General features: G+C 45.3%; 2 protein-coding genes across 3 annotated transcripts; one reads left to right on the forward strand and one right to left on the reverse strand.

Moving 5' to 3' along the window:
- Window positions 1-6865: 6865 nt before the first annotated feature.
- ZFP2 (ZFP2 zinc finger protein) lies at window positions 6866-25927 on the reverse strand. The gene is made up of 4 exons (XM_040993494.1): window positions 25406-25927; window positions 24876-24990; window positions 23796-23890; window positions 6866-8718 (listed from the first exon to the last, which is right to left on the reverse strand). The coding sequence occupies exon 4, from the start codon at window positions 8454-8456 to the stop codon at window positions 7275-7277; it is 1182 nt and encodes a 393-aa protein (XP_040849428.1). The 5' UTR covers window positions 8457-8718; window positions 23796-23890; window positions 24876-24990; window positions 25406-25927; the 3' UTR covers window positions 6866-7274.
- Window positions 12652-13192, forward strand: LOC121165054 (eukaryotic translation initiation factor 1A, X-chromosomal-like). Of its 2 annotated transcripts, XM_040993513.1 has the most exons (2): window positions 12652-12909; window positions 12961-13140. In XM_040993513.1, the coding sequence occupies exons 1-2, from the start codon at window positions 12706-12708 to the stop codon at window positions 13138-13140; spliced, it is 384 nt and encodes a 127-aa protein (XP_040849447.1). In that variant the 5' UTR covers window positions 12652-12705. The 2 variants fall into 2 exon arrangements, with proteins under 2 accessions (XP_040849447.1, XP_040849440.1); XM_040993506.1 differs by having other exon boundaries at window positions 12652-13192.
- Window positions 25928-27878: the final 1951 nt, after the last annotated feature.

A 27878-nucleotide genomic window follows, 5' to 3' on the forward strand; every position in this document is an offset into this window, starting at 1 on the left:
CCTACCCTCCAGGTAGTATTTCGGTTCCGTTCTGATCTGGTCTGGACTAGGTGTCTGCCTTGAAATAATGTCCGTGTAACTATAGACTGGGAAAAATGGACAGAGGGGTAAGAGAGATTAGTCCAAGGGAGCGACGCCTGAGCCGGGGACGGGAGCGGATTGGAAGTCCGTCTCTGAGAACCGCGCAGAGGGATGAAAAGCTGGCGGGCGTGGCCCGGACAGGCACCGAGCCCTCGCTATGCGACCGGGCGGCTGGCCAGGGCTTGGCCCGGACACGAGAGGGACCCCCGCTTGCAGGGGTGGGGATGACGGCACAGAGCCTAGGGGTGGCCACGGGAAGGAAGTGGGGGCGACCCGGATCTCGAGGCTGAGGGGGTGTCGAGAGGAAGGGGCCTGTTTGCAGAAGGCGGCCCTGGCCCCGTGGACCGATGACTTTGTAGGCTGGCAAAGATGAGGTAAGGCACAGGGGAAGTTCCACTGGAGATACTTAGTGACTTTTAAACTTGGAGTTTTCATCGGACTCAGAAGGAAAGACGAGAGGTGAGGATTCTAACTTGGTCAGTGATGTGTTGCTTAGGGAATTGTTGGACTACCGCTTTGGGGAAACAATACCAGAGACCTTATTTATATGGCACTACAGCATTCTGTTTAGGGTCTTACTGAAGACACTTAATGGAGCACCTCCATGTCGGCGTCATTCTCATTCTAAAGGTTAGAGAACCGCAATAGAAGACCCGGGTTTAGGAGACCAGGTTGAAGTGCAGCAGAAGGAATCGTTCTAGGGAATGAGTGTATTACAGGCAGGTAGAGTGTGGTGGGAGGAATTTAAGTCGCATTTGGGGATGTTTCTTTGTCTCAGAGGTAACATCTGAACAGAGACATGAACACTGAGGGCATGTGAAGGCTTGAACACCATCTCAATACCCAGGGAAGGGCTAAGCTGAGGGAGCAGGAATGCTGTCACAAGACAAGTGTGAAGCTGAGGCTTAGCAAGGCCAGCGTGACTGGCCATGGCACAGTGAACAAGGGAGAAGATATGGTGGGGTTGGAGCTAGGGTAACTAGAGGCCCTGAAGTCCATGTAGGAACTTTGGGGTCATTCCGTGTGACGGGAAACATGTAGGAACTTTGGAGTCATTCTGTGTGATGGCAAACCATTGGACCCAACACGGCTGGGCACATTTTCATAAAATGACTGTCAGCTGAGGGGAAACCCCGGAAAAGCTGCTCCAGGAATCAGAGTGGGATGGGGTGGCCTTCACAATGATCTAACTTTAAAAATATATATTCAATTCATTTCAATTTCAAATATTTATTTGAAAGCTACAGAGGGAGAGATAAATACGGACAGATCTTTGATCTAATGGTTTCTTCCCCAGATAGCCTCAACAACCAGTGTTGAGCCAGGCTGAAGCTAAGAGCTTCTTCCAGATCTCTCACGTGGGTGGCAGGGGCTTAAACATCAGGACCATCTTCTGCTTTTCTCAGACCATTAGCAGGGAGCTGGATCACAAGTGGAGCAGCGGGAACTCAAATTAGCACCCATATGGGGTGAAAGCATTGCCGGTTGCAGCCACAGGTACCAGCTTTACTGTGGCTTACTGGCTATACCACAGTACCAGCCACTGAGAGCCTCTGCAAAGCATCTGTATTTTGATAGCCTAACAATTCTAAGATAATAAAGAATTCTGGATGCCACACTGTTGAGTCTGGGTATTTTGTTTTCAGGTATATAAAATATAATATACTACATTTTGGGTTGACCACATTTGGGGCACAGTTTTTTATGTTTACATAGTTGATTAGGTTGGGGAGGATAGAGGGATAGGAGAAAGTGGGTGACACCATCCCATATTCTTTTTTTGTTTTCCTGTATTTGAGGGAGAGGGGGAGATAAGGGGAGTAGCCACACTCAGCCTCCCAACTGCCTTAGTACCCAGGTATGGGTAACAGCCACCCAGTGTCATCCCAGGGTTCCCAATATAGAGCATGTTCTGAGGGTTCTGCTCAAGTAGTTTCAATAGTTCAATAGTTCTGAAATGCTGCAAATATTGCCAATCCAAGGATGAGGAAATCCTTCCAAGGTCCATTGGCTGACATAGTCCATGTTAGAGTCTCCATTTGCCCAGGAATTTGCTGTCAAGCTTCACTGCAGTATCTGACCAATTTGTTCTGCCCACCTTACTCTGTTATGATACCAGATGTCCTCTGCGGACTCCAGTGTACTGCCATATCCTCCATGTGCATCTGGGTATGCTGTCCACTGCTCCATCTAAGCCACTGAGGAGGCCCAGCTCTGACACATACACTCAATGGTCAGATCACGGAACCTGTAATTCTCCCCATGATTAAGCTGAGTCCGGGGTTCAGTTGGGGGAAATCCCCAAAGAAACCTTGTCTGAAGTGATCGTAGACCTGACTCAGGTGTGCTTGTCAATATGGGGTCCAGCTCTATCCATCACCCACATCTGCCTATGCACACACTGGTAGTTGCAATTACTGGACCAGTTCTGTCTCCAGCCCCATCTCTTAGGTACACCAATGGATACTGCACCCCAACCCAAACATTACCTACAACACTCTGGCCTAGTTGGAGCAACTCCCCAAAACCCCCACCTAGCCCGCCCCCAGCCCTGGGTCCTATGCTTGCCAATATGTGTAATGAACTGGTACAGTCAATCCCATGTCCCATTCAACTCTCACACATCAATGGGCATTGTAGCCTAGCTCAACCCAACCCACCCTACTATCCAGCCTACACTCATGCCAGCAGGTGCCACCACCAGTCTAGCCAGACCTGCTCCCAGCCCTGGTTCTCTGCTTACCTGTGAGAGTTGCAGCCCATCAGAGAGGTGCCCACAGTTTCCCTACTAGGCCCACTCCTAGCCTTGCACTCCACATGGTTCTGCAGTCTAGCTTTACAGGTTTGCCTCAGGCCCAGTACTTGCCATCTGATGCTGTGGCAAAGCTCAACCAGCCTGCGCTTACTCTGGCTTATGCATACACCAGTGGATACAGTCAGTTAGCCCAGCCTGGCTCTCCTTGGGGCACTTTTGTAAGCAGTTTGCAGTGTAACTGACACGATCCAAGCTCTGAGGTTTGTAAATGAGAAAGCGAAGGCACTGCATGCCTGGCCCCTGGTCCTTGAAAGTGGAACTAGGAGTCCTGTTCTCATGGAATGCAGGAAAGACACAAAGGTGACCTCATTTCTTGTTGCTCATGGTGGCTTACAGCTGACATACAAAGGCCCAGGTCTTCTAAAAGCTTTTAAAAAGGCAATGAAACCACCATTATCCAACCCATTTCTCCCGGATTCTGTTGTAGTCTGTGGGGAGTACCTAAGCTTCTAGAAGCAATTAAAAAGGAATTGGAGGAGGGAAAGTTGGGATAAAATCGGGAAGAAATACCGAACCCAAAGAGAAGGAGTACACCCTCTTGCTATAGGCCAGGACTCACTTTATTTACTATTTCCAACATTCACTAGAGCAGCCTTCCCACTCCCATCTCCAAACACACAAAAGGACTCTTACTAAAGGCTAATGTCCTCACAGAGATGTTACATTGTGATCTTCTCTACTAATTACGGATATGCAAATGCATACTTAACATTTTCCCAAGACTCATTATCAGTGTGTCTTAACACATTTTCTTTTCCTTTGCATGCAGGCTGCTACTAACTAGTTCTTGAGTTCACCTGCTGAAGCCTGCTAGAAGCCCCTTGCATTGTGATATTAACAATAGCTTCCTTTAGCTTCATTTCCCTGTTACTTTTTTTTTTTAAGATTTATTTATTTTTATCTGAAAAGCAGATTTACAGAGAGGAGAGACAGAAAAAGATCTTTCATCTGCTGGTTTACTCCCTGACTGGCCACAACAGCTGGAGTTTAGCTGATCTGAAGCCAGGAGCTTCTTCCAGGTCTTCCACGCAGGTGCAGAATCCCAAGGTTTTGGGCCATCCTCTACTGCTTTTCCAGCCACAGAGAGGAAGCTCACTGGAAGTGGAGCAGCTGGGACTAAAACTGTTATCCATATGAGTTAAAAGTACTAGCAGGCTGAGGATTAGCCTGTCAAGCCACAGCACTGGCCCCTCCTGTTACTTCTTGATCTCTACTAAATGTTCAAGTCATCTACCTCTACGGTTCCCAAAATATGTGAGTACAATGTGCAATACCTTCTTTTCTCTATGGTTGCTCTTCCCTACTCCCACCTTCTCTGCACTCAACTGTTTCACTCCCCTGGCATCCTATGCTAGGAGCTACCTTACAATAGCACAAGGGATCATTTATCCTGAAGTTCATAGATGCTGACCTATGCTAGGGACTCAGTAAATGTTAGTTGCATAAAAAAAAAAAACTACATTGGCATCTGCCAATGAGTCTGTCAACTGTAGGCAGGTACTGAATTATACCCGATGTATGTATCAGTAGAGAGAATAGCCAACTTCACCTATGACCCAAGCATTCAGCATGTTTTTTCCCTCTTTCTCTAGATCTGCTGACATTTTTTTAAAAGATGTATTTATTTTTATTGCAAAGTCAGATATACAGAGAGGAGGAGAGACAGAGAGGAAGATCTTGTATCCAATGATTCACTCCCCAGGTGACCGCAATGGCCGGTGCATCCAAATCCAGGAGCCAGGAACTTCCTCAGGGCTCCCACGTGGGTGCAGGGTCCCAAGGCTTTGGGCTGTCCTGGATTGCTTCCCCAGGCCACAAGCAGGGAGCTGGATGGGAAGTGGAGCTGCCGGGATTAGAACCGGCGCACATTTAGGATCCTAGAGTGTTCAAGGCGAGGACTTTAGCCGCTGGGCCACTGCGTTCGGCCTGATGTTGGCATTTTTTTTCAGGAGCCAAGCGCAGTGCCCATATGCATTGAGGCATTGGGGATTGTATGTACACAGTCTAGGGGAGAGGTTCTGGCACTGTGCCCTGAAACTCCACCACTTACACTGTCCTCATTGGTAGCCCCTATCAATGCCTTTATTGATGCCATTTAGCAGGGCATCAATAAAGGAAGTGGCTGCATCTGTCTTCTCAGTGATGACACAGTCATAGAGAAACAAGCTCCAAGCATGTGCTGTGAGTAGTTTCAGAGGGTCCTGTTCCTTGCTAGTTTACAAATCATGCAGTTATACCCTCATTTCTTTTATTTCTGACTTCCCTACCATGAGCTCATTTAGAGGTGAATAGGTGCCCAGAAACTACTGAATAGGTACCCAGTAAGTATCTATTGACAGATTGGTCACACTCGTCATTGCTTATTAGCACAAGTCCAACTGAATACACAGTGATTACATGGCAGCCCTCCTTCCCAGTAGCTGACTGGAAAAGGGAAGGTCCTAGACAGTGATTTAAGAGACCTATCTTTAAAAAATGACCTGACCCATCCAGGTTTCTCTCATGGAATTTTAAAATTAGGACAGAGACTTAGAGGTCCCAAGGAAACTGAAAGGTCACTAGATATGAGGGCTAGTACAGCTTGGATCATGTGCGTATTTAACTGTAAGCAAAAGCAGCCAATCCTCAGTGAAGAGATGGACAGTGTCCCTGGAAGTCCTTTTAGTGGTGGTAACAGTGGTGAGGGGCAAGCTTCACAGACAAAATGAAAGCACATAACAAAAATAAGCCTTTTTCCTTCCTTGTATTTATTTTTTCTTGTTCACTTGCTGTCAGGGGGTGGAAGTAAAGAGAAAAAGGCAAAGAAAATATGGGTAGGATTTTAAAAGATAGCAGTGATATGAAGGCTCAAAGGGAAGAAAAAGACAAAGGGGAGATACAGAAAGGGTATTGAAGCTGAGGAGGGGTGCAAATATTTGGTGAGCGTTGACCTGAGAAGACCTTGGGAAATCAGAGCCCAGTGTAAGGTTGAGACAATGGCATTTGAGGACCACTTCTCTTACTGCCACCTACAGGCATCTGCATTTACTCTTTCTTCACTACCAGCTCTTCCAATGCAGGTGACATCCAAATTTCCACATCCTCTAGTATTCAGTTCCTTCTCTCTTCCACTTTGATGGCCAGAATATGACACAAAGCTATGTACTTATTATTGGATTCCTAGGTATTTAAAAGCTATATTTGTGTTAACAGGATTCTAAATCATGAGCTTATTGAGCAATTTAATGACTAGTATTTGAGAACTCAAAATAGCATGCAATTGCATTAAGATTTGTACAATTATTTCACCACCTGGGAGGAATATGCATATATTAGGAAAGAAAATTATGGGGGGGCGGGTAGGAAGAGGTGGCTGGCCAATAGGAAGAATTGGTAGAGGTAGAGAAGGTTGATCCTAAATGTCTGAGAAACAAGAGCTTCAGGATAACACATACAATGGTCAAAAAAAAAAAAAATCAAGAATTTCTTGGCATTAACTGTATCTATAGGCTTGTAACATGTTTTCTAACAGGAATCTTAATAACCCTATGAATCCAAACTCTCTCGCTTACCAGATAAGGAAACTCAGACCTGCATAGAGAGGGTGACTTGTCCAAATTAATGGCAGATCATGACTACATAGCAGGTCTTTGGATCACCAAGTTAAACTCACATTTTCTTTCCAGTGTGAAGTCTATGATATTCATAGACATTGTGTGTCCCTTCCTGCAGGACATGACGCTCAAACCCTGAGGGTGGACTGGGAATACCCAGCTGCTAGCCCCCGGGCTGCTGGCCCAAGAAAAACACGGACACATATACTTGGTGGAAAAGAGTGCCTCATGCTCTTTATTTTACACCTTACACATATACCTTCTCTAGTGGAGGAGGGGAAGGGGAAGGGTTTCCTGGAAGTAATTATCTTCATTGAAGCAGGGAAGGAACTAATCATCTATATTGAAACAGGGGAGGAACTAATCATCTGAACAGGAACAAGGGTAGAGGTTCTATTCTGCTTGCTTTACCCAGGATGTTCTGGCCTAATATCCTGCTTGCCCAAAGCAAGCTTAGCAATGCAACAGGCTGTCAGGTAGGCCAAGTCTAAGGCTCATAAGTCTGTGGCTCCTAACATATGTGGTATGATACAACTAGACTTATCTTCAGCTTGAGTCTTCATATTTGTAACATTAGCTACTTCAACCTTCTCATACATTGTACTTTCTGAATGAAAAATTCTATAACTTTTATATGTTTTTTTGGCACTGGTCTGTATTTTCAACATGGTATATTTTACTTTAAAAGCGTCTAACCATCATTACATTTAATCAGCTTCTCCATTACATAACCTATATGATTATAACTGAGTTAATCTTAATGAAGAGGCCAATGAAAATTTTCCTCACATGTGAGTTCTTTGATGCCGGGTAAGATTTGTACTCCGACTGAAGGCCTTCCCACATTCATGACACTGATAGGGTTTCTCTCCTGTGTGAGTTCTCTGGTGCACTATGAGGGATGAATTCTTAATGAAGGCTTTTCCACACTGATCACATTCATAGGGCTTTTCACCAGTATGGATTCTCTGATGTTCAATCAGGTATGCACTCTGGCTGAAGGCCTTTCCACATTCGTTGCATTCATAAGGTTTCTCTCCAGTGTGAACAACCTGATGTACAGTAAGTGATGATCTTCCAGTGAAATGTTTTCCACATACCATGCACTCATAAGGTTTTTCTCCAGTGTGAATCCTCCGATGCTGAGTAAGAGATGAATTCTTACTGAAAGCCTTCCCACACTGATTGCATTCAAAAGGTTTCACTCCAGAATGAAGTCTCTGATGTTCTATAAGGTATGTACTTTGGCTAAAGGATTTCCCACATTTGTTACATTTGTAAGGTTTTTCTCCAGTGTGATTTCGCTGATGTAGTGTAAGAGTTGAGCTCTTACTAAAGGATTTTCCACATTCACTACACTCATATGGTCTTTCTCCAGTGTGACTTCTCTGATGAACAATAAGATGCATGCTTTGACTAAAGGCTTTTCCGCATTCATTACATTCATAGGGTTTTTCTCCTGTATGAGTTCTTTGATGAACTGTAAGATTCATGCTTTGGGTAAAAGCTTTCCCACATTCATTACATTTATAAGGTTTCTCTCCAGTATGAATTCTTTCATGTTGAATAAGGGAAGAATTCTTACGGAAGGATTTTCCACATTCTTTACACTGGTAGGGTTTCTCTCCAGTGTGAGTTCTTTGATGAACAGTAAGATTCATGCTCTGACTGAAGGCTTTCCCACATTCATTACATTTGTAGGGTTTTTCTCCGGTATGAATTCTTTGATGTATGGTAAGGGAAGAACGTTCAATGAAGTGCTTCCCACATTCATTACACTTATAGGGTTTTTCTCCAGTATGAATCCGCTGGTGCTTGAGAAGGGATGAGCTCTGACTAAAGGTTTTCTCACATTCATTACATTCATAGATTTTCTTCCCCACAAACATTCTTTGAGTCCTTATTAACTCAAAATTTTGCTTAGTGTCTTTTCCATGGGAATTCCAATTATGAGGTCTTTTCTTCATAGTGAACCCTGACTGGAACGTAATTTAAATTCATTATCTCCTAAAACCCTCTTTCCAATGAGTGTTTCCTTATGGGTAACTGGTACTTGGTCCAACTGTCTATCCTGGTTTTTCTGTGGGGCCTCACCCCAAGTATCATTTTCTCAGTTGTGCCATAATGTAGAATGCCACATACCTTCCCTTTCCATCACCCCATTGGAGGAATCTTCAGTAAAGTTTGGTTTTGGAGTTGGCTCTTTGGTTTCAAGTCTTGTCTCCCAGTCTGGAAAAGAAAAAAAGTTAAAAATTCAAATGTATACTTGTTTCCAAATGGGAGACTGAAAACTTTGTGAAGAGGGATTGAGAAAAACTATATCAAAACCAGTGGGAACACTGAAAAGCTTTGTAGTCAGGCAAAGAAATGAGAAGGGAGAGAAAGAACAGTGAACTGGGCCAGAAGGACAGGATGGTAGATCCTCTGAGTGAACAGAGAAGACTCACCCAAGAAGAAAAGGAGCACTGGGCTACGCTAAATAATGAGGATAGAAGCAAAAAAACATGTCATCAGAAAGCCCTATCACACAGGACCTCATATGGCAACCAACCACGTCTTCCCTCTAGAATTCTGTGCCCAATTAATCTTTGTAAAATACCACAAGGGCCTGGCATGATAGCCTAGCAGTTAAAGTCTTGCCTTGCACGTACCAGGATCCCATATGGGCACTGGTTCTAACCCCCAGCAGCCCTGCTTCCCATACAGCTCTGCTTGTAGCCTGGGAAAGCAGTTGAGGAAGGCCCAAAGCCTGGGGACCCTGCATCTGCATGGGAGACCCAGAGGAAGCTCCAGGTTCCTGGCTTTGAATCGGCACAGCTCCAGCAATTGTGGTCACTTGGGGAGTGAGTCATCAGATGGAGGATCTTGCTCTCTGTCTCTCCTTCTCTCTGTCTGACTTTCCAATAAAAATAAAATAAATCTTTAAAACAAAACAGAACAATGGGCCCAGCGTCATGGCCTAGCGACTAAAGTCCTCACCTTGAACGCACCAGGATCCCATATAGGCACCGGTTCTAATCCTAGCAGCTCCATTTCCCATCCAGCTCCCTGCCTGTGGCCTGGGAAAGCAGCTGAGGATGGCCCAAAGCCTTAGGACCCTGCACCCGCGTGAAAGACCTGGAAGAGCTCCTGGCTCCTGATGGGTACAGCACCAGCCATTGTGGTCACTTGGGCAGTGAATCATCGGATGGAAGATATTTCTCTCTGTCTCTCCTCCTGTATATATCTGACTTTGCATTAAAAATAAATAAATCTTTTTTTTTAAAGCTAAAATTTTTAAAACAAAACAAAAAAACCCACAGTGTGACACAAGGAAAAGACTGTTGGCACTAGAGTCCAACAGATGGTAAGGGATAAGATACGAAATATAAAATACTCTTAGGAAACAGTGTCATATGAAACATAAAAGTATTAGAATATACTGAAACTTAAATCCTGAAGGAAGATAAGATACCATAAAGCTTTTCCCCCTTGGACTTTAATCAAGCTGTACTGTAATGTTCTTAGATCCAACACCTTGAAGCCCTTTAAAAAACCCTCCTATCATCTCCTAAATATCCATGCCTTAAAAATGAGAACTGCTGGTGGTGCAGGCAAAGGAGGATTGGCTAGACTCTTAAGAGGAGCTATAGGAAGAATACTGTCATCATTTAGACTTATATTTTCTCAGATCGCATGTCTTATCTCAGTCAAAATGGCCTGGAGGCAATGAGAGGCAAAGGATGGGGTGCTAGAATCTGAGTCTCAGCTTTATGACTGCTGATCAAAGTCAACAGAAGAGAAACCAGCATGGAACCAGTGAACCCAAGCCATGTGTGAACAGGCCTCTCCCATCCAACCTGCCCTGCTGATATCAAAAGAGAGGAAGCAGAAAAAGATGAGCAAATGCCACCTCACAAACATACTTACCGCTTAATGAAAAAAAAAAAAAAAGCAAAGCAAGCAACACAATAACTGGAGGCAGCTTCTTGTCCTGCCTCACTACAGTCACATCCAGTCACCTAATATGCGTCCTTTGGAAATGAATTGCTTCCCAGAATACAATGAAGGGCAGAGGGGAATGCTTTCAGAAATGCTGTTAAACAAATACAATAAAATGAAATAAATCTTTTTTTTTTTAAAGATTTATTTTTATTATTATTTTTTTTTATTGGAAAGGCGGATATACAGAGAGGAGAGACAGAGAGGAAGATCTTCCGTCCGATGATTCACTCCCCAAGTGAGCACAACGGGTCGATACTATGCCGATCCGAAGCCAGGAGCCTCTTCCGGGTCTCCCACGCGGGTGCAGGTTTCCAAAGCTTTGGGCTGTCCTCAACTGCTTTCCCAGGCCACAGGCAGGGAGCTGGAAGGGAAGCGGGGCTGCCGGGATTAGAACCGGCGCCCATATGGGATCCCGGGCATGCTAGGCGAGGACCTTAACCACTTGCGCCACTGCGCCGGGCCCGAAATAAATCTTTTTAAAAAATAAGCAAATACAAAGCGCAGACAGAGCTGCTTCAACCAAAGGGAAATGACATGTGGAAAATATTAGATTTTGAAACTATGCAGAGATTCTGGAAATACATTTTTAAAGAGCAGGAGAATGAGAGGGAAAAAAAGGCACAAAAACTAAAAGGGAGATTAGACACAGAGTACTTAAATGCTGCCCATCATTACAAGACATCAAGCTAAAAGTGAGAGAAAGAGAAGGAGAGGGAGGAAGGAAAAGACAGGGCAGGAAAGGAAAGAAAGGAATGAATAAATAAAGAAACACAACCGGCCCGGCGCAGTGGCGCAAGCGGTTAAGGTCCTCGCCTTGCACGCCCGGGATCCCATATGGGCGCCGGTTCTATCCCAGCAGCCCCGCTTCCCTTCCAGCTCCCTGCCTGTGGCCTGGGAAAGCAGTCGAGGACAGCCCAAAGCTTTGGGACCCTGCACCCGTGTGGGAGACCCGGAAGAGGCTCCTGGCTTCGGATCAGCATAGCATCGACCGTTTTGGTCACTTGGGGAGTGAATCATCGGACGGAAGATCTTCCTCTCTGTCTCTCCTCTCTGTATATCCGCCTTTCCAAAAAAAAAAAAAAAAAGAAGAAAAAGAAAAAAACACACTGAATGTCAGACTGATAGCTTCCTCAATGGAAGCTGCCACACTTCTAGGAGTGTAATTTGGACAAGTATTGGAAAATTATTTCAGTACAACCTTGAATAGACACCTAGATTATTTTATCAAGGCTACTACCAAGTATATATACTGAACTTCATCCACCTTGCAGAGGTATACTCAGAGTCATTCTTTTTAACATAGTACTGGGTACAATAGAAAAAAAATTAGAAATAACTACAAAGTCCATCAAAAACAGAATGGATAAATAAACTGTCCTATACAATGGGATAATTTACGTAAGTGGACATAAACTAAGATACATATATCAATATTGAATAAGTATTTAAGCCAAAGTTTAGAAAACCATATATGGAATATCGCATTTTGATTAAGTTTCAAAACAGACTGGAACATAGTATGTAGTGACTGTAGAGATCAGTACTGGTTTTTAAAAGTGAAAGGAATAAGAACCTGTGGCTTCGGCCTTAACGTAAAGGTTGGCCGACCACGCAAGTGCTGCAGAGGCAGGAAGCGGGCCTCCGGAAGTGGCAGCGAGAGGCGGGACAAAGCTACGCAGGCGGCTGTGACGCCATTTGCTGCTGCCGAGCTAGGCACGGTGGAGCTTGGGAGAAGCTGACCGCCATCGTGCGAGAAGCCGACTCCCATCCTGTGAGAAGCCGACCATCATCCCGAGAGAAGCCGACCACCATCCCGCGAGAGGCCGACCACCATCCCGCGAGAGGCCGACCGCCAACCTGAGAGAAGCTGACGGCCATCCTGTGAGAAGCTGACGGCCATCCTGTGAGAAGCTGACGGCGGATCCTGGGAGAAGCCGACCACCATCCTGGGAGAAGCCGACCACCATCCTGGGAGAAGCCGACCACCATCTTGGGAGAAGCCGACCACTATCCTGGTAGAAGCCGACCACCATCTTGGGAGAAGCTGACCACCATCTTGGGAGAAGCCATCGTCCTGGGAGAGGCCAATCCCGAGGCTCCTGCACGCGCTGCTCCCCTCCTGCGCTGTGTCTTACTCCAGCCTATCAGCCTCCGAGTGAACCCAGGACAAGGCCGCGCCGCCACCAACCACCAGCACCCAATTAGAAAGGCCACGAGGTCACCGTCGCCGCCATGCCAAAGAACAAAGGCAAAGGAGGTAAAAACAGGCGCAGAGGTAAGAATGAAAATGAATCTGAAAAAAGAGAACTAGTATTCAAAGAAGATGGACAAGAGTACGCTCAAGTAATCAAAATGTTGGGGAATGGACGGTTAGAAGCAATGTGTTTTGATGGTATAAAGAGGCTGTGTCACATCAGAGGGAAATTGAGAAAAAAAGTTTGGATAAATACCTCAGACATTATATTGGTTGGCCTCCGAGACTATCAGGATAACAAGGCTGATGTAATTTTAAAGTACAATGCAGATGAAGCCAGAAGCCTGAAAGCATATGGCGAGCTTCCAGAGCATGCGAAAATCAATGAAACGGATACATTTGGTCCTGGAGATGATGATGAAATCCAGTTTGATGACATTGGAGACGATGATGAAGACATTGATGATATCTAAATGAAACCCAACATTTTACATTCCAGTTTTTCTGAAGGTTGCCATACAGTTTGGATTTCATTGGCATGACTGTTAAGGCAGACTGATTTATTATTTCTAAGGTGTTTGTTGCTTTGAAAATTGGGTAATGACAATCTTAAGTGGGATGTTAAGCCCACCTGTTCTTTTGATTTAATGGAGATTATGGGTAGATCACATCTGTAAAAGAAATTGCATTACTACCTTTCTTGCTTTAGCCACTTCCTTTGAGTAAATAGATGTTTTCCATAAGCCGTTTGTGTTGTTCTCATGGATTCTGCATAAATCCTAGTTTTTGGACTAGACTACGGTTTTTCTGTATACTCTAGTTACCTAGGTGTTCTCTAGAGATTTTAATAAAATATAAAGGAGACAAACCTGCATTTGAAGTTTAAAAAAATAGGTCTGTTTTTCATATTTAGGTAGAATATGGCTATTTTTATACTAATTTTGGTATCATATACATTCTTTTCATATTATTTTGCCCTGAATTTATGTGAAGCATTTTTAAAATACAGTTTTTAAAAACTGGGTTTTAATAATTGTGAATTTGTAAGATTAGCAGTTACAGAGATTGAACACTAGGTGCCACACAGTTTTCCTTGGGATACTGATACATGTCTTGACTATTTTTTTTAACTATGGGTAGGAAATTTCTCAAGTAAAAATTGATTATATGCATTCTGTAAAATATTTTTACAGAACAGAAGAATTATGTTAGAAGTGTTACTTTCAGAAATCATATATATGTAAGCTACAGTTTTGAGTGCTTTAAAGTATCTATAAATTATTTTTTTCAACCTATACCTAAACTAGGGAAAGAGAAAGAAATAATAAAACAGGCAGTCTCCAGTTTCTGAATAGAAAATCAGTACAAGAAAATATGCTGCCAACTGCATTCATGCTCTGTGTGATGAGAATGCATTTTACTTTTTTTTTCTTATATTGGGATTTTGGTTCATTCTTATTTAGTTTTTATATATTAACTCTAGTGGGGTTGCACTAACTAAGTCGCTGAAGGCACACTGGAATCTCTGTGCAGCTTTTAAAAGGACCTGCATGGTATGGGTTATTTAATTTTTCTTCTGGTTTCCAAAGAACTTGGCAGTACCAAAATGAACTACCCAAAGCAGTAAGCACACACAGCTTCATTATGCTTCACATGACTTCAAATGTAAGCAAATTGCCTGATCCCACTCTGAAATGTGTGGGCTCTATTCAATATGTGAGACATTAAGTAAAGAATTTAAATGGAATAGAGTGGATAGTTGCAGCTGTTTGCTTTTCTTGAAAATGTCTGAATATGTACATAGACGAATGCATCTCAGACCAGGGACTGGTGTTTAATATTCATAGAAAACCAGCTCTGACAAATTTATTTCGCAGCTGTCTTCATCAGTTACCTAAACCTAAGATAATTTAGGTTCCTGTACATAATAAAAGTATTTTGTTAAATTTAGGGTATATATAGATCCTTCCAAGTTATTTTATCAAAAGTATTTGACCTCTACATATGTGATGCAATTCCTGTTTAGGACAGTGCAACCCAGACGTCAGTTTTTCTGCTTAACTTCTCTAATAAATATGGTTAACCTGAAGAGTTTAACAAGACAACCATGATCTCAATTCTGATATTTGCTGGTAATATGTTTTTTTCTTGCCTAGGTAGTGACCACCGAGTCTAGTGCTGTTGCATATTGGAAAATCTTAAATCATAATGATATAGTTGAGGTAAAGTTGTAGCTCATACAACACTACTTGGGGAATTATTTTACTAACTTGTATTTGATGTAGAAATTGTATTGTTTATTCATTGGACTGTGCTTTAAGGAATTGAAGTGGGCCTCAAAAATGTGTTTAAGTTTTTTAAGTCACATCCTTGGTTCCTATAATATAAGCAGTGCTCAGAGAATAAACTATTTGAGAAATCTTAAAAAAAAAAAAATGAAAGGAATTAGCATGAAACAGTGCTATGTCTAGGGAAGAGGATGGGAATGAAGAGGGGGCCAGGGAGTAGGGGCCAGCATGATGCCTCAACTCACTAATCCTCTGCCTGTAAGCGCCAGAATCCCATATGAGTGCCAATTCATGTTTAGGCTGCTCCTCTTCCGTTCCAGTTCCCTGCTATGGCCTGGGAAGCAGTGGACGATGGCCCAAAGCCTTGGGAACCTGTACCCACATGGGAGACCTGGAAGAAGCTCCTGGCTCCTGGCTTTGGATTGGCTCAGTTCTTGCCACTGAGCCATTTGGGGAGTGAACCAGCGGATAGATCTTTCCTCTCTGTAAATCTGCCTTTCCAATAAAAATAACAACTTATTAAAAAGATTATTTTTATTGCAAAGACAGATATACAGAGAGGAGAGACAGGGAAGATCTTCCATCTGCTGTTTCACTTTCCAATGACCATAATGGCTGGATCTGCGCCGATCCAAAGCCAGGAGTCAGGAACTTCCTCCAGGTCTCCCACATGGGTGCAGGATCCCAAGGCTTTGGGCCGTCCTCAACTGCTTTCCCAGGCCACAGGCAGAGATGGGAAGTGGGGCTGCCGGGATTAGAAGTGGCACCCATATGAGATCCCAGCACATTCAAGGTGAGGACTTTAGTTTCTAGGCCACTCCGCTGGTGCAAAAATAATTTTTTAAAGATGCTAGTGACGCTCAATTTCTTTCTTTTTTTCTTTAAAATACATTTATTTGAGAGGGGGACAGAGAGAGAGAGACAGACAGACAGACTGTATCCATCTGGAGCAAGTACTCTGCCATTTTCTGCACATTAGCAGGGAACCGGATTGGAAGAACAGCTAGGATTCAAACCATCACTCTGATATAGGATACTGACAGCGTAAACAGTGGCTTAACCCACCACAACCCTGGTCTAATGCTATGCTTCTGTTTATTTAAGATTTATTTATTTTTATTTGAAAGGCAGATTTTACAGGGAGAGAAGGAGAGAGAGAGATTTTACATGGAAGGTTTTCCATCTGCTGATTCACTCCCCAAATGTCTGTAATGTCCAGAGCTAAGCTGATATGAAGCTGGGAGCCAGGTGCTTCTTCCCAGTCCCCCACGTGGGTAGCAGGGTCCCAGAAACTTAAGTTCTAACTATTTGGAAAAAACCCCAACCAAGTGTTGGGATATGAAGCAGTGAACTCTTAAATTCCAAATAGTCAAAGAAGATATCTTTATGGAAAACAGAAAATATCTTACACAATGTGGTAAAAGCAATGGTTAGAGATGTAGATGGTTACCTGTAGATGTAATATTTTTAGCAGAAAATAACTATGACCTATAATGTATTTCTTGAGTTTTCACCTTAAGTCACACAAAGAGGACCACATCAGGAAGCAGAGCTGAGTGCCAATCTTCTACCTCTCACTCCAGTATAGCCCCAGTGTCTACAGGGGTTCAGAAAGCTTCAAACGAAAGTTCCCTGGCTAGACCTGTGAGAACCCAATGATGCTGCCTGGGCACACAGCTGCCCTTACCGACAGCCAGCCCTACTGCTTCCACCGGGGCCACAACTGTGCTCCCAGCTAATGATGCACACCAGAGTGCTGCCCAGGGCCTCACCATCACAGCCATCATCACAAGCCTTGCTGCATCTACAACTAAGCCTCAGCCCTGAGCCCTTGGCCTGGAGACCTTACTCCTCTTTCCTACTGGGCCCCAGTGTTGTGGGAGGCTGGGGCCCATTGTGCTTCCAACCACCTTTAAATTTTTCATAAATCACAGATTCTGTTCAGCTTGGGTGCTGCTAATTGTGCCACAGGCCTTTCACTCCGAACTTTATGCACTCCAATCTACTTGTAAAAACAAAACAAATTACGACCAAATCAAAGAAAAAAAAATAGTGGGGGACTGGGTTTTGCAGGTGGCAGGGACAGGAGGCTCCAATAGGAAGGCTCTCTAGGTCTGGGTCAAGGAGAAGGTAAAGGACTTCTAATGCTTGGTGGCAGGAAGGGGAGTTGCCCTATTTTCTTCTTCCTCATTCATTGTGCTCCTGAGTGAAAATACTCTTGGGGTTGCAGGAATAGTGATAGAGGGAGCCCATGATGGCCCATAACCCCAAGCTAAGAACATGTGGCTCCACAGGGGCAGGATGACTTTATCTTCTCTCTCTGTGCTTGGGCCCTTAGGAACTACATATGGGAAGGCACCAGGAGTCACAGCAGAGTGGGGCCAAATATAATCCCTACATTCCCACAGCCAGACTAAAAGGGGGAACTGCAGAGAGTCTCTGAGAACTGAGAAGACAAAGTGGAAGGAATTCAGGACATGCCCTAAGTTTCTGGGAGTGGTCAGTCTACAGCACAGGAGTGAGCACTGCCTGCAATCTCGGCATATAGTTCTAGTTCCCAGCCAGCTCTTCACTAATGTGCTTGAGAAATCAGAAGATAGCCCAAGGGCTTGGGCTCCTGAATCCAAATGGGAGACCCAGATAGAATTCCTGGCTCCTGACTGCAGCCTGGGCCAGCCCTGCCCATGTGGTCACCTAAGGGATGAACCAGCAGATGACAACTCTCTCTTTTCCCTTTTCCCTCTCCCCTCTCTATAATTCTGATGTCCAAATATATCTTTTACAAAAAGAAGAAAAGAAACATATTTGTGAACTCTGGGTAGACCCATGCAGTTGGCAGGCAGGAATCTGACCCTAAATATACAGGAACTTTATAAAGAGAAGGGATTGCTGCCCAATTCCATAGGGCCATAGGGTGAAATATAGGTTGGAAAAATTCAAGTAACTGTGTAAAGTCTGACAGCAACAAATTGACTCAAAAACCACAACCCCTAGAACTCTGTTGAATCAAATCAACTCTTTGCTAACTAACACAAAAAACCAACATATTCTATGGGATTCCCACACAGTGTAGCAAATCATACAAGGTGTTTACCATGTCTAAGCAGAGGCCATCTATCCCTACCTCCTTTCAATTTTGGTTCCTTTTCATTTTCCTTCAAACCTAATCCTGTCAAGGGTTGGTGTTGTGGTATAACAAGTAAAGCTGCTACCTGCAGCGCCAGCATTCAATACAGGCACTGATTCAAGTCACAGTTGCTCTACTTTTGACCCAGCTCTCTGCTGACATGCCTGGGAATGCAGCAGAAGATGGCCCAAGTATTTGGGCCCCCTCTACCCAAATAGGAGGCCGAAATGAAGCCCCTGTCTTCCAGCTTTGGTCAGGGCAAACCATCTGAGGAGTAAACCAATGGATGGAAATTCATTCATCCTCTCTCTCTTTCTCTCTTTCTCTCTCTCTCTCTCTCTCTCTCTCTCCCCCTTTAATTCCACCTTCAAATACATAAATAAATCTTAGAAAAATTAAAAAGGTTAACCTTATTGGAAAATTCTAAAACAATACAAAGGTGGGGTGGAAGGGGGGGATTTTAATATTACCACACAGATAAGACTAGTCAATGCATGCATTTAAAAAAATGTTGCTATTTAAAAAGAAAACACCCCAGCTGTGGGCAGCTGCCTATTTTGCCTTGCATCTAGGTGTTACACTGCAGCTAACAGCTGGCGGGCACTCTGGGCCAGGTTAATGCCAAGTCTGTGTTAACTATACCAGTGTTAACTATACCAGCATAGTCGTCCTTTCTATCTATTTTTAAAGATATGTAGGGAATTCTGAGTTTATCCACATTATGCAGCCCAAGGAGGATGGGGACACTGGGTTAGGACATGGCATCATAGCCCCCAGGCATGGAAAGAGAAGGAGGGGGTCTGAGGATATGCTGGAGTGGGGGTCGCCAAGGGCGCATTTGACAGGTGAGGAGTGACTTCTGGAAACTTCCAAGGACCGGGCCACTGCATTCACAGGTAGGTGAGGGAGCTGAGACAGGGCTGTTAGGGAAGGTAAACTACAGGGCATATCTGTGTCAGGCCAAGGCACCTGCCAATGTGGGACACCAGAGCTGAGCTAAGCAGCATCACCTGCTGCCCACTAGTGCATGCAAAAAAGGGCTTGAGTTGGGGGGGGGGGCGGGGGACATGCTTGGCAGGCCTAGGCTACAGTACCAGCCCATGAGTGCTGGAAGAAGGAATGAGTCACCATCAGGCTGGGCTGGCAACATCAAACAGAATGTGAAAAAACCAGATCTGATGACATATTCTGTAGGAGCCTTTTGGGTTCGCTTCTGTGAGAGTGCAGCACCTGCTGGTTTGCACAAGAGTAAGTGGTGATGTGCCCCAGGCTGGACCATGGAAGTCAGCAACACTTGCAGAAGCCTGAGCCTGGGCAAAGGCTGGGCTAGACCAGAATGCAGCACCCACAGACACATTCACTGGATGGAATAAGAGCAGGCCATACCAGGAAAGGGCTGTAGCACCTACCAGCACAAGTGAGATCCAGAGGTGGGAGCAGGTCTGGTAGAATTTGGAAAACTCATTTGCTAGGCTAGGTCATGCTTTTGCTGCAGCAGAGGCAGGCACATGCAAAAATCAAAGGTCGGGGAGGGCCTAGTGAGGGTTATTATGGGTTGCACCCACTGGTATGTGTAAGGAACAGGTGTGTAGCTGGTTGGGCTGGGTTATACTGCAACATCCATCAGTTCACGTGACATATGGGGCTGGGTAGAACTGAACAGGCAGCTTGCAACCACTAATATGTGAGTTCACCGGTGCAGGAAACAGACTGCACAGACCTTGCACTGACTGGTACATACAGGAGTCAAGCCTGAGGTCACCCAGACAAGGATTCTTGGGGGGGCTCCCTGACAATGCCACTTGATTCAAACCCCGGTCACAGAGAAAATCACAAGAAATGTGGTACAGCCTTGGAGTGCATGTGCCAGGACTGAGTCTCCTCAGTTGCTGATGGCTTTGCAGTGGACAGCATACCCAGATGTACACCAGGGACAAGACCTCCAGCTCATTTAGGAGAGCAGATGGCAGAGTGGATGGAAAGAACAGGTTGCACAGCTCTCTTGGAGAAGCTTTGCAGCATTTTCCTGGGTCTATGAAAGCACTAAGGTGGACATTGTCAACCTGCAGATCTTGGTAAATTTTTCTCAATTCTAGAACCACGAAACTAACAATGTCTCAGCTATTGAAACTACTCAAGTAACACCCTTGGAACACTCCTCTGCATCAGGGACTCTAGAGCATCATTAAAGGACTGTTCCCCATCACCAGTGCTCATGCAGTTTGCCAGCAAGGAGCTGCCCGCTCCGTCTCCTCTCCTGTGGACACAGGAGAACAAAAAACTAAAACTTTGTCCCACCCACCTTACTCTATATCTTACCCTTACTACCCTAATCAGAGGCCCACATGGGCATGTATCCCTCTCAACTATGTAAACAATATTAAAAAGAAAATTTCTGAAAAAAAAAACCACTTTCAGTAATGCTTACATATTAGCTAACAGTATTGCACTGATGTAAGTATTTTGAAATCTCTATTTTAGTTATGTAAGATACATGCTTTATTTTTAGGAAACAGACACAAGTGAAACCATGGTTACAACTTATTCTCAGATGGTTTAGAAACACATGCAGCATGCACACATGTACGTACACGTCTGTAAAAACATACAAGCACTTGCCTGCACTCTTATAAAAGGCAGAAAAACCAGAATTACAACTAGTATGGTAAAACGTTAGGTGTGCTAATTTAGAAATTCTTTATATTATTTACAAAGTTTTTTTTAAGGCTGAAATTATTTCACACAAAATTTTTTTAAAAATTCAATAAGATGCCTTTTTCAGCCCTTAAGAATGGCCAAAAGATTCAAGTGGGTGTTCAGCCTGGCTGTTAAGATCCACATCTGACAATGGCCTGAGTCGCTCTATTCCAGCTGGAGCTCAACTGCAGCTTTCTGCCAGTGTGCACCCCAGGAGGCAGTGGTGATGGCTTGAATGGTTGGGCTCTCACCACCGTCATGGGGCACCTGCCTTGTGCTCCCAGGTCCTGGCTCCGGCCCTATCGTTTAACAGCACATGGGGAAGGGGCCAGCATTGTGATACGGCACATAAAACTGCAGCTTTGGATGCCTGCATCCTCTTATCAGAGTGCCAGTTTGAGATCTGATTGTTTCACGTAGGATCCAACTCACTGCTAATGTGCCTGGGAAAACAATAGATGATGACCCATGTGCTTGGGCCTCTGTCACCCATGCATTCTTCACTTTTGACTTTAATGCAGTCTAGCCTAGTGTTGGAGGTATTCGGGGAGTGAGGCAGTGGATGGAATCTCTGTGTCACTCTGCCTTTCAATAATCAGGCAAATACATCTTTAAAAAGAGCACTTGGGGAATGAACAAGTACAGGTAAGTTGTCTCAGTTTTTATAAACTTACAATACCACGTGTTACAGACTGACTTACATCCCTCTAAACTAATAAGTGGTAGTCCTGAGTCCTAGAATCTTGGAATGTGACCTTACTTAAAAATAAATTCATTGCAAATTGGAATATCTGGGATGAGGCCACGGTGGGATAGGGCAAATACCTAATTTTAAATGACTTGTAAGTTATGCAGCTGTATGCCCAGAACAACAAAGGTGCCAGCAAATCTTCAGGAGCCAGGGGCTTGGCAGAGGAAAGGTCAGCTTCTCTGCAGGCTTTGGGGAGGACATGGTATAGACTGACTGCTGCCTCCACAAATGAGCCAACCCCTTTCTGCTAGGAGCCACCCCAGGGAACAGCAGCCTGGGAAAAGGACACCCCAACAAGGAAGAGGTACACAGCAATGGATCCAGGCGGTGCTGGGGGAAACCCACAATGTTCAGACACCTGCAAAAGCAGCATGCATGGGTCCAGTCATCCCACTCCTAGAGACCATACAGCCACATAAGGACCTGGCACATGAGTGCCTAGGGTGGTTTTCATTCAACATAGCTGAAAACAGGAAAGCCTATCATAAGTGAATGAATCAACATAGAATCTAATAGAAAATGACTTAGATATAAAAGAAAACAAACCACTACTCCCCAAAAGGGGGAGCCTTGAAGGACAGGAAGAGCCGAAACAGCCAGGTGCACAGCCTATACCTGGCACCATCTCCAGGGCATAAGGACCTAGGACAGTAGGGCTCACTCACAAGGATGAAAACCAAGCCAGTGATAGCCAGGCAGGGGAAGACAGAAAACAGAACAGGGACAAGGGTGACAAAAATGCTCTATCTTTTGAATAGGATATCTTATGTAAATTATACCTCAAAATAAGCTGATTTAAAATGCAATGAACATTATATATTTTTTAGAAATTCATTTATTTTTATTGGAAAGGCAGATATACGGAGAGGAGGAGAGACAGAGAGGAAGATCTTTCGTCCGATGGTAATGAACACTATTTTTAAACTAAGGAAAATTAACTCTAGGCCTCTGACAACTAAGTGACAGCCATCATTAGCCCCAATCCCAGGAACACCTGCTCTTCTCTTTGTGTATTACCAAGCCTTCATGACTGAGCTGATGATACTGAGTGCAGTTACACATGTCTCCCTGAATCCCTCTGAAGCTGACTTCTTTCCTAAACAAGCATGTGACATCTTTAAGAGGACTTTGATGTAAGATGTAATGAAAAGAGATACTACAAGTCAGTTCAGTATTATAGACAACATAGTTGAATAAACTTAAGGATTTAAAAGCAACAGATAAAGGTCTCCTTTCTGTCTTGGCCTCTCTGTCACTCTGCCTTTCAAACAAGTAAATCTTAAAAACCGAAAACCAACAAAAGAACTTGGGGTCTGGTGTTCCAGGACTCCTCACAATTCTGACTCCATGAATCCCTTTAAGAGACTCATGTTACTTTATTTATTATTATTATTATTTTTTTTTGCAGAAAACCTTCCCTAATGAAAATCCCCAGGCTGAGCTCTCAGGCTCCTTCATTACCCTGTGGCCAACACCCCCATCACACAGGCTCCTCCTTCTTGGAACCTGATCAAATTCTGAGATCCCCTCCTTCCATACATGGCGTCTCACTTCGACTGCTGTTACATCCACCCCAGCTCTAAAACTACACACGGAGTTCTCAGCTGGAAAAACACTGAGTACACCACTACTTTGGAAATATTCCAGGAACCATGACTGGCACATTATTTGAATTTCCAAGAAATCCATGAAGTGGGCTTGAGAGAATGCAACAAAGCCATATGAAATCCTCAGCCACATCCAATGTACAGCAGATACTGGGTTAGTGCTATTAGTGATGGCATTGCCACAACAACGCCTACTTCGGGGAAGTCACTTAAATTTGAAACACTCCAGCCCCAAGACAGCAAGTCCTCTCCAGCCATCCCTCCTCGTCTCTTGAGTTCGTGATCCTTCTCGGGGTCACCACCAGGTCTTCGCTTGGCCAGTCTTGGAACACTGGTGCCCCAAGAACTCGCCTGTACCTGTGCTGAAGGCCATGGCCAGGTGCTATCTTGACGTCCAGCCCAGTAGAAGTGTCTCTTTCATGATCCCTGATAGCTGCAGGATTGCTCAGCACCAGGATCATCTTTGACAGGATTTTCACTGCTTTGCTGACCTTGAACTACACCAAAAGCTCAGCAAACTGCGGACCAAGCTAACATGAGCACAGGTTGAAACAAAGGTAAGGGACACAGAGGGGCCTGGTAGGAAACTCTGAACCTCCTGATATCTCACTAGCCCAGATGGAGGCCATGGAGAGGGTGCAGGAGAAACCTAGCTCACCTGAGCCCTTGGCAGAAGCGGCCCTGCAACCATCCCCTTCTCCTCTCTTCCTGCAGGGCCTTCTAGGGGTTATGTAGACTCCAGGGGAGGTAGAGCTGGGGAACAGAGAAGAAGTCATGAGGATGGGACTCCTGTGACAAGACAAGACTCCTAAAACACAATGAACCAAACAGGAAACAGGCGGCATCCACATAAAGAAAACTTACTTTTCAAGTTATGCCACTTATTTTATTATGCTTACGTGAAAAAAAAACAAAGAAAAGTGGGGGACCAGTGTGGTGGCTTATCAGGCTGGCCTACCTGCAGTGCAAGCACCTTTATAGGTGGCTGCTCTATTTTGCATCCAGCTCCTTGCTTATGGCCCAGGAAGGCAGTGGAGGATGGTTCAAGTCCTGGGCCCCTGGACCTACATAAGAGGCCTGGGAGAGGATCCTGGCTCCTGGTTAGTAAGAGGAATAAGTCCCAAAGCTCCACAGCACGGTAGGGTGATTACAGTTAACAATACAGCTCACAATCACCAGAAGAAAGAATTTCACGTGTTCCCAATAGAGAAAAACGACAACTGTTGGCAATGATACGGATGCTAACTGCCCTGACTGGCTCTCTGCCACTCCATGAACTGAGCCATGAAAAGCTAAACTCAACTCACCTCCACGGAAAGTAGGATTTCAGAGGGCCAGCACTGTGGTGCTTCAGATTAAGCCGCTGCTTACTGCGCTGGCATCCCATATCTGAGTGCTGCTCTCAGTCCCAACTATTCCCCTTCCCATCCAGATTCTGACTCTTACATCTGGAAAGGCGGCAGAGGATGGCTTAAGTGTTCAGCCCCTGACACCCACCTGGTAGCCCCGGAGGGAATTCCTGGTTTGTTCCCCAATGAGAGAGAACTTGTCTGTCAGAATTTATCAGGTTACATCAATCAGAACACTGTTACTACTGAACCGGCAGAGTTACTCCTGACACCTCCTGCATTCTCGGCCCCATTCCCAGGAGTGGCGGTGAACTACTGCTTTAAGTAAAACAGGTAAACTCTGCTTCCATCCAACCAGGACCAGGACCAAGGGAACAAATTAGTCCTACCGATACAGATGGTTCAGGAAAAAGCTATACGGATTTAGGATTCACAAGCAGTAGCACGGCTCAGGCAGTGAAGAAATGACGGATACTTCAGTAACTTGTAGCCAGACACTGCCATCTGAAAGAGTAAAAACGTAAGAGTAAAAGGAAAGTACGAGAAGAAACTACAGGCAGATGAACATTTTTGTGAACTCCCAGATCAGAAGCCCTCAAACCCGGAAGAACAATGTCTTCACCCGTGAACCTGTAACATTTCTCCTGCAGGGTCTGGACACAACTAAACCGCGAGAAGCAAACCAACCTCCAGGAGAAAAGCCAGAAGACAAGATCACATATGGCAGGGCCAGTTGTTCTCACGGTTATTAAAATGACAATGTAGCTGGTTTTTAAAACGGAGAATCAGTAACTGTCTTCAATTTGCTCATTGTTTAAAAAAAAAAATCTATTCTTCTTCTTCATCATGTCTGCTATTCCCACTGCATTGCTGAAGAGGGCGCACTTCCCAGGACATGCAGTAAATGGAAAAGACATACTGACAAGCTCGCTGTTCAGGTGTCTATATGCACACACCGACATGCGGCTTTTGATAGGTTTCCAATTGTTTTCCTCATTTGTATTCTCCCAGTGGACTCACGGAGAACTTCCAAGTTAAAAAAAAAAAATCTCAAGTACAAGTGTGCACAGGTTGGCCTCCCCATTCCGATGAAGGCAAGGGTCAAGAGCAGCTCAGGTCGGCGCCCCCTGGGATCTGGACGCCAGGAAACAGGCCCCAGAATGAAGTCCTAACACCAAAGGCAGGTGCGGAGCCGGGAGAACCTCGACGGCGCTCCCACACCGCCCTAGCGTGGGCCTCGTGCCACGGGGAACCACACGCCGAGACAACTGCGCTCGGAGCGACTCCGGGAGCCCTCAGAGCCAGGGGCGGACCCGGCCTCCGTGCCCCTCACCCCCGCGACAGGTGGGAGGACCGTGTCGGGGGCACTCGTCCCTCTTGGCCGGCCTCCGGGTGTGAGGACACGTCTCTAGCCCCGGCGTGGCAGCCCCCGGCCATCACGCCCACACCCCGTCCGGCAGTCGCGGGTCTTGGGGAGGGCGCTTCGCACATCACCCCGCGCGTCCCCGCGATGGGCCCGCAACTCACCCTCTACCTGGGGAGCCCCAGCTCTGGGGGCGCTGCGAGGCCGCGCCCAGAGCGCCGGACTACATTTCCCACAAGGGCGCGGGGCGGAGGCGCAGGCGGCTCTGTGCGCAGGCGTGCATTCGCCGGAGAACGAGGCTCCTCCATTGGCTGAAGGGGTACGGTTGCGCGGCGTGGACGAGCGGGCTGGCGCGCCGGATTATTGCTGCTGCCTTGAATAACCCGGGGCTCCTTCCATGGGAAGGCTGTCGGGCCAGGCGGATTCGTCTAAACCGCCCTGTCGTCCTGTGAGATAAGGGGAGACCCGGAACCGCTCCAGGTGGAATATCACCGCACCGGGCTCCACGTGCTTCAGATTCATACATGCGGTGCCGGTGTCGGGTAGTTTCAACTGGATTTTCCGCTTTGGGAATTCGGACACGTGGGTGATTCGGAGATCAGCGTGATAGCCTAGGTTGGTGACATTTGTTTTGGTACATACAAATATAACTGTTAATTTTCTTTGCCTGTTGCTTTGGCTGTGACAAAGACGCACTGCTTAACCAAATGTAGACCAGGCCTCATCCTGGGTCGCCTAAGGCCAACTTCAGCCACAGTTCCTGCAGAATCTCCCACCCTTGTTACCTGCTCAAGTTCCCCATTCCCTGTGCTTGGTGTCTTGAATCCATGGCCTGTCTGGCTCCCTGCTGGCTCCTCTTAGCAACTGTGTACCCATTGATGCCCTGTTCTGCTTGTTGCAGGCATCAGCTTTCTCTGCTGTACTCACAATTGAGCTCTTCTTGACTTAACCCACTCTTCTTGTTGGAATAGTCTGGAATGAAATCATTTTACTGCCTTGAACTAGTGTTTGTATCTGCTTAACAACTATGTCAAAATATGAAAATGTTGAAATTCATATAATCTAGGTAGCAGGCATAGCATTGAAAAAAATGTTACCAAGTGAAATTCTGTCACAGAACCGAAACAAATAAATTAAACCAAGCGGATTTCTATGGGATACCAAGAGCATCCGCACATAGAAAAATCATGAACAGTAATACTAGGTGTAGTCGTTGCAGTGGAGAAATGCCCTTTGATAAAGCTGTAATACTGTGTGCAAATTCAAGGATTACCAAAAAAACAAAACACAAAAAAGACCCCACCCACCAAGCAAAAGAAACCCAGGAATAGAAAAGTGCATCACAAGTTAGCAATCAATCTGAATCTTTTAACTTTTAGTGTTTATATAGTTGCAAAGGATATATATATGTCCATGTGGGCCACTGAATAGGGTGGGGAGAACGGAGGTATGGATGAAGGAGAGTATGTTCCTTTTTTTTTTTTTCCATTTTCTCCTGTATCAGTGTGGGGGAGATACAGGAAAGGGAAGAGGACCTTTCTCTCTCCAAGGTCAGACCACACAGTCTGTGATTGTCCCTGTGGCTGGAGTTAGAGTCCAATGATCTAATTGGGAAAGTGTCCCCAAGAAGCCTTACCAGGGGTGACCCCAGTCCTGGCTCTTGTGTGAGCATGCTAGTGCGGGATCAAGTTCAATCCATCACCTACTTCAGCTTACACACACATCAATGAAAGTTAACCTGGTCAATTCTGCCCCCAGCCCCATCTCCCACACAAACCAACGGGTGCTGCAGCCTAGCCCAACTCAACCTGCCACAAACCTGGCTCCTACACACACCAGAGGGAGCTGCGGCCTAGTTAGGGCCACCCCCGGTAACTCCACCAAATCTACCCCCAGCTCTAGATCCTGGCATGTGCAGCAGTCTGGTCTGGCCCGTCCTACATCCCATGTTGCTCTCGTACACACCAGTGGGTGCTATAGTTTAGCTCAGACCAATCCACCCCCAGATTCATCACATATGCATGCTAAC

The sequence above is a fragment of the Ochotona curzoniae genome, unplaced genomic scaffold (assembly GCF_017591425.1).
Source record: "Ochotona curzoniae isolate NIBS_2020 unplaced genomic scaffold, NIBS_Ocur_1.0 contig_1071, whole genome shotgun sequence".
NCBI classification, from domain to species: domain Eukaryota; kingdom Metazoa; phylum Chordata; class Mammalia; order Lagomorpha; family Ochotonidae; genus Ochotona; species Ochotona curzoniae.

Bases quoted from the DNA above. Each gene is read 5' to 3' on its own strand.
- ZFP2 (XM_040993494.1), bottom strand. From the start codon at position 8,456: ATGAAGAAAAGACCTCATAATTGGAATTCCCATGGAAAAGACACTAAG.
- LOC121165054 (XM_040993506.1), top strand. From the start codon at position 12,706: ATGCCAAAGAACAAAGGCAAAGGAGGTAAAAACAGGCGCAGAGGTAAG.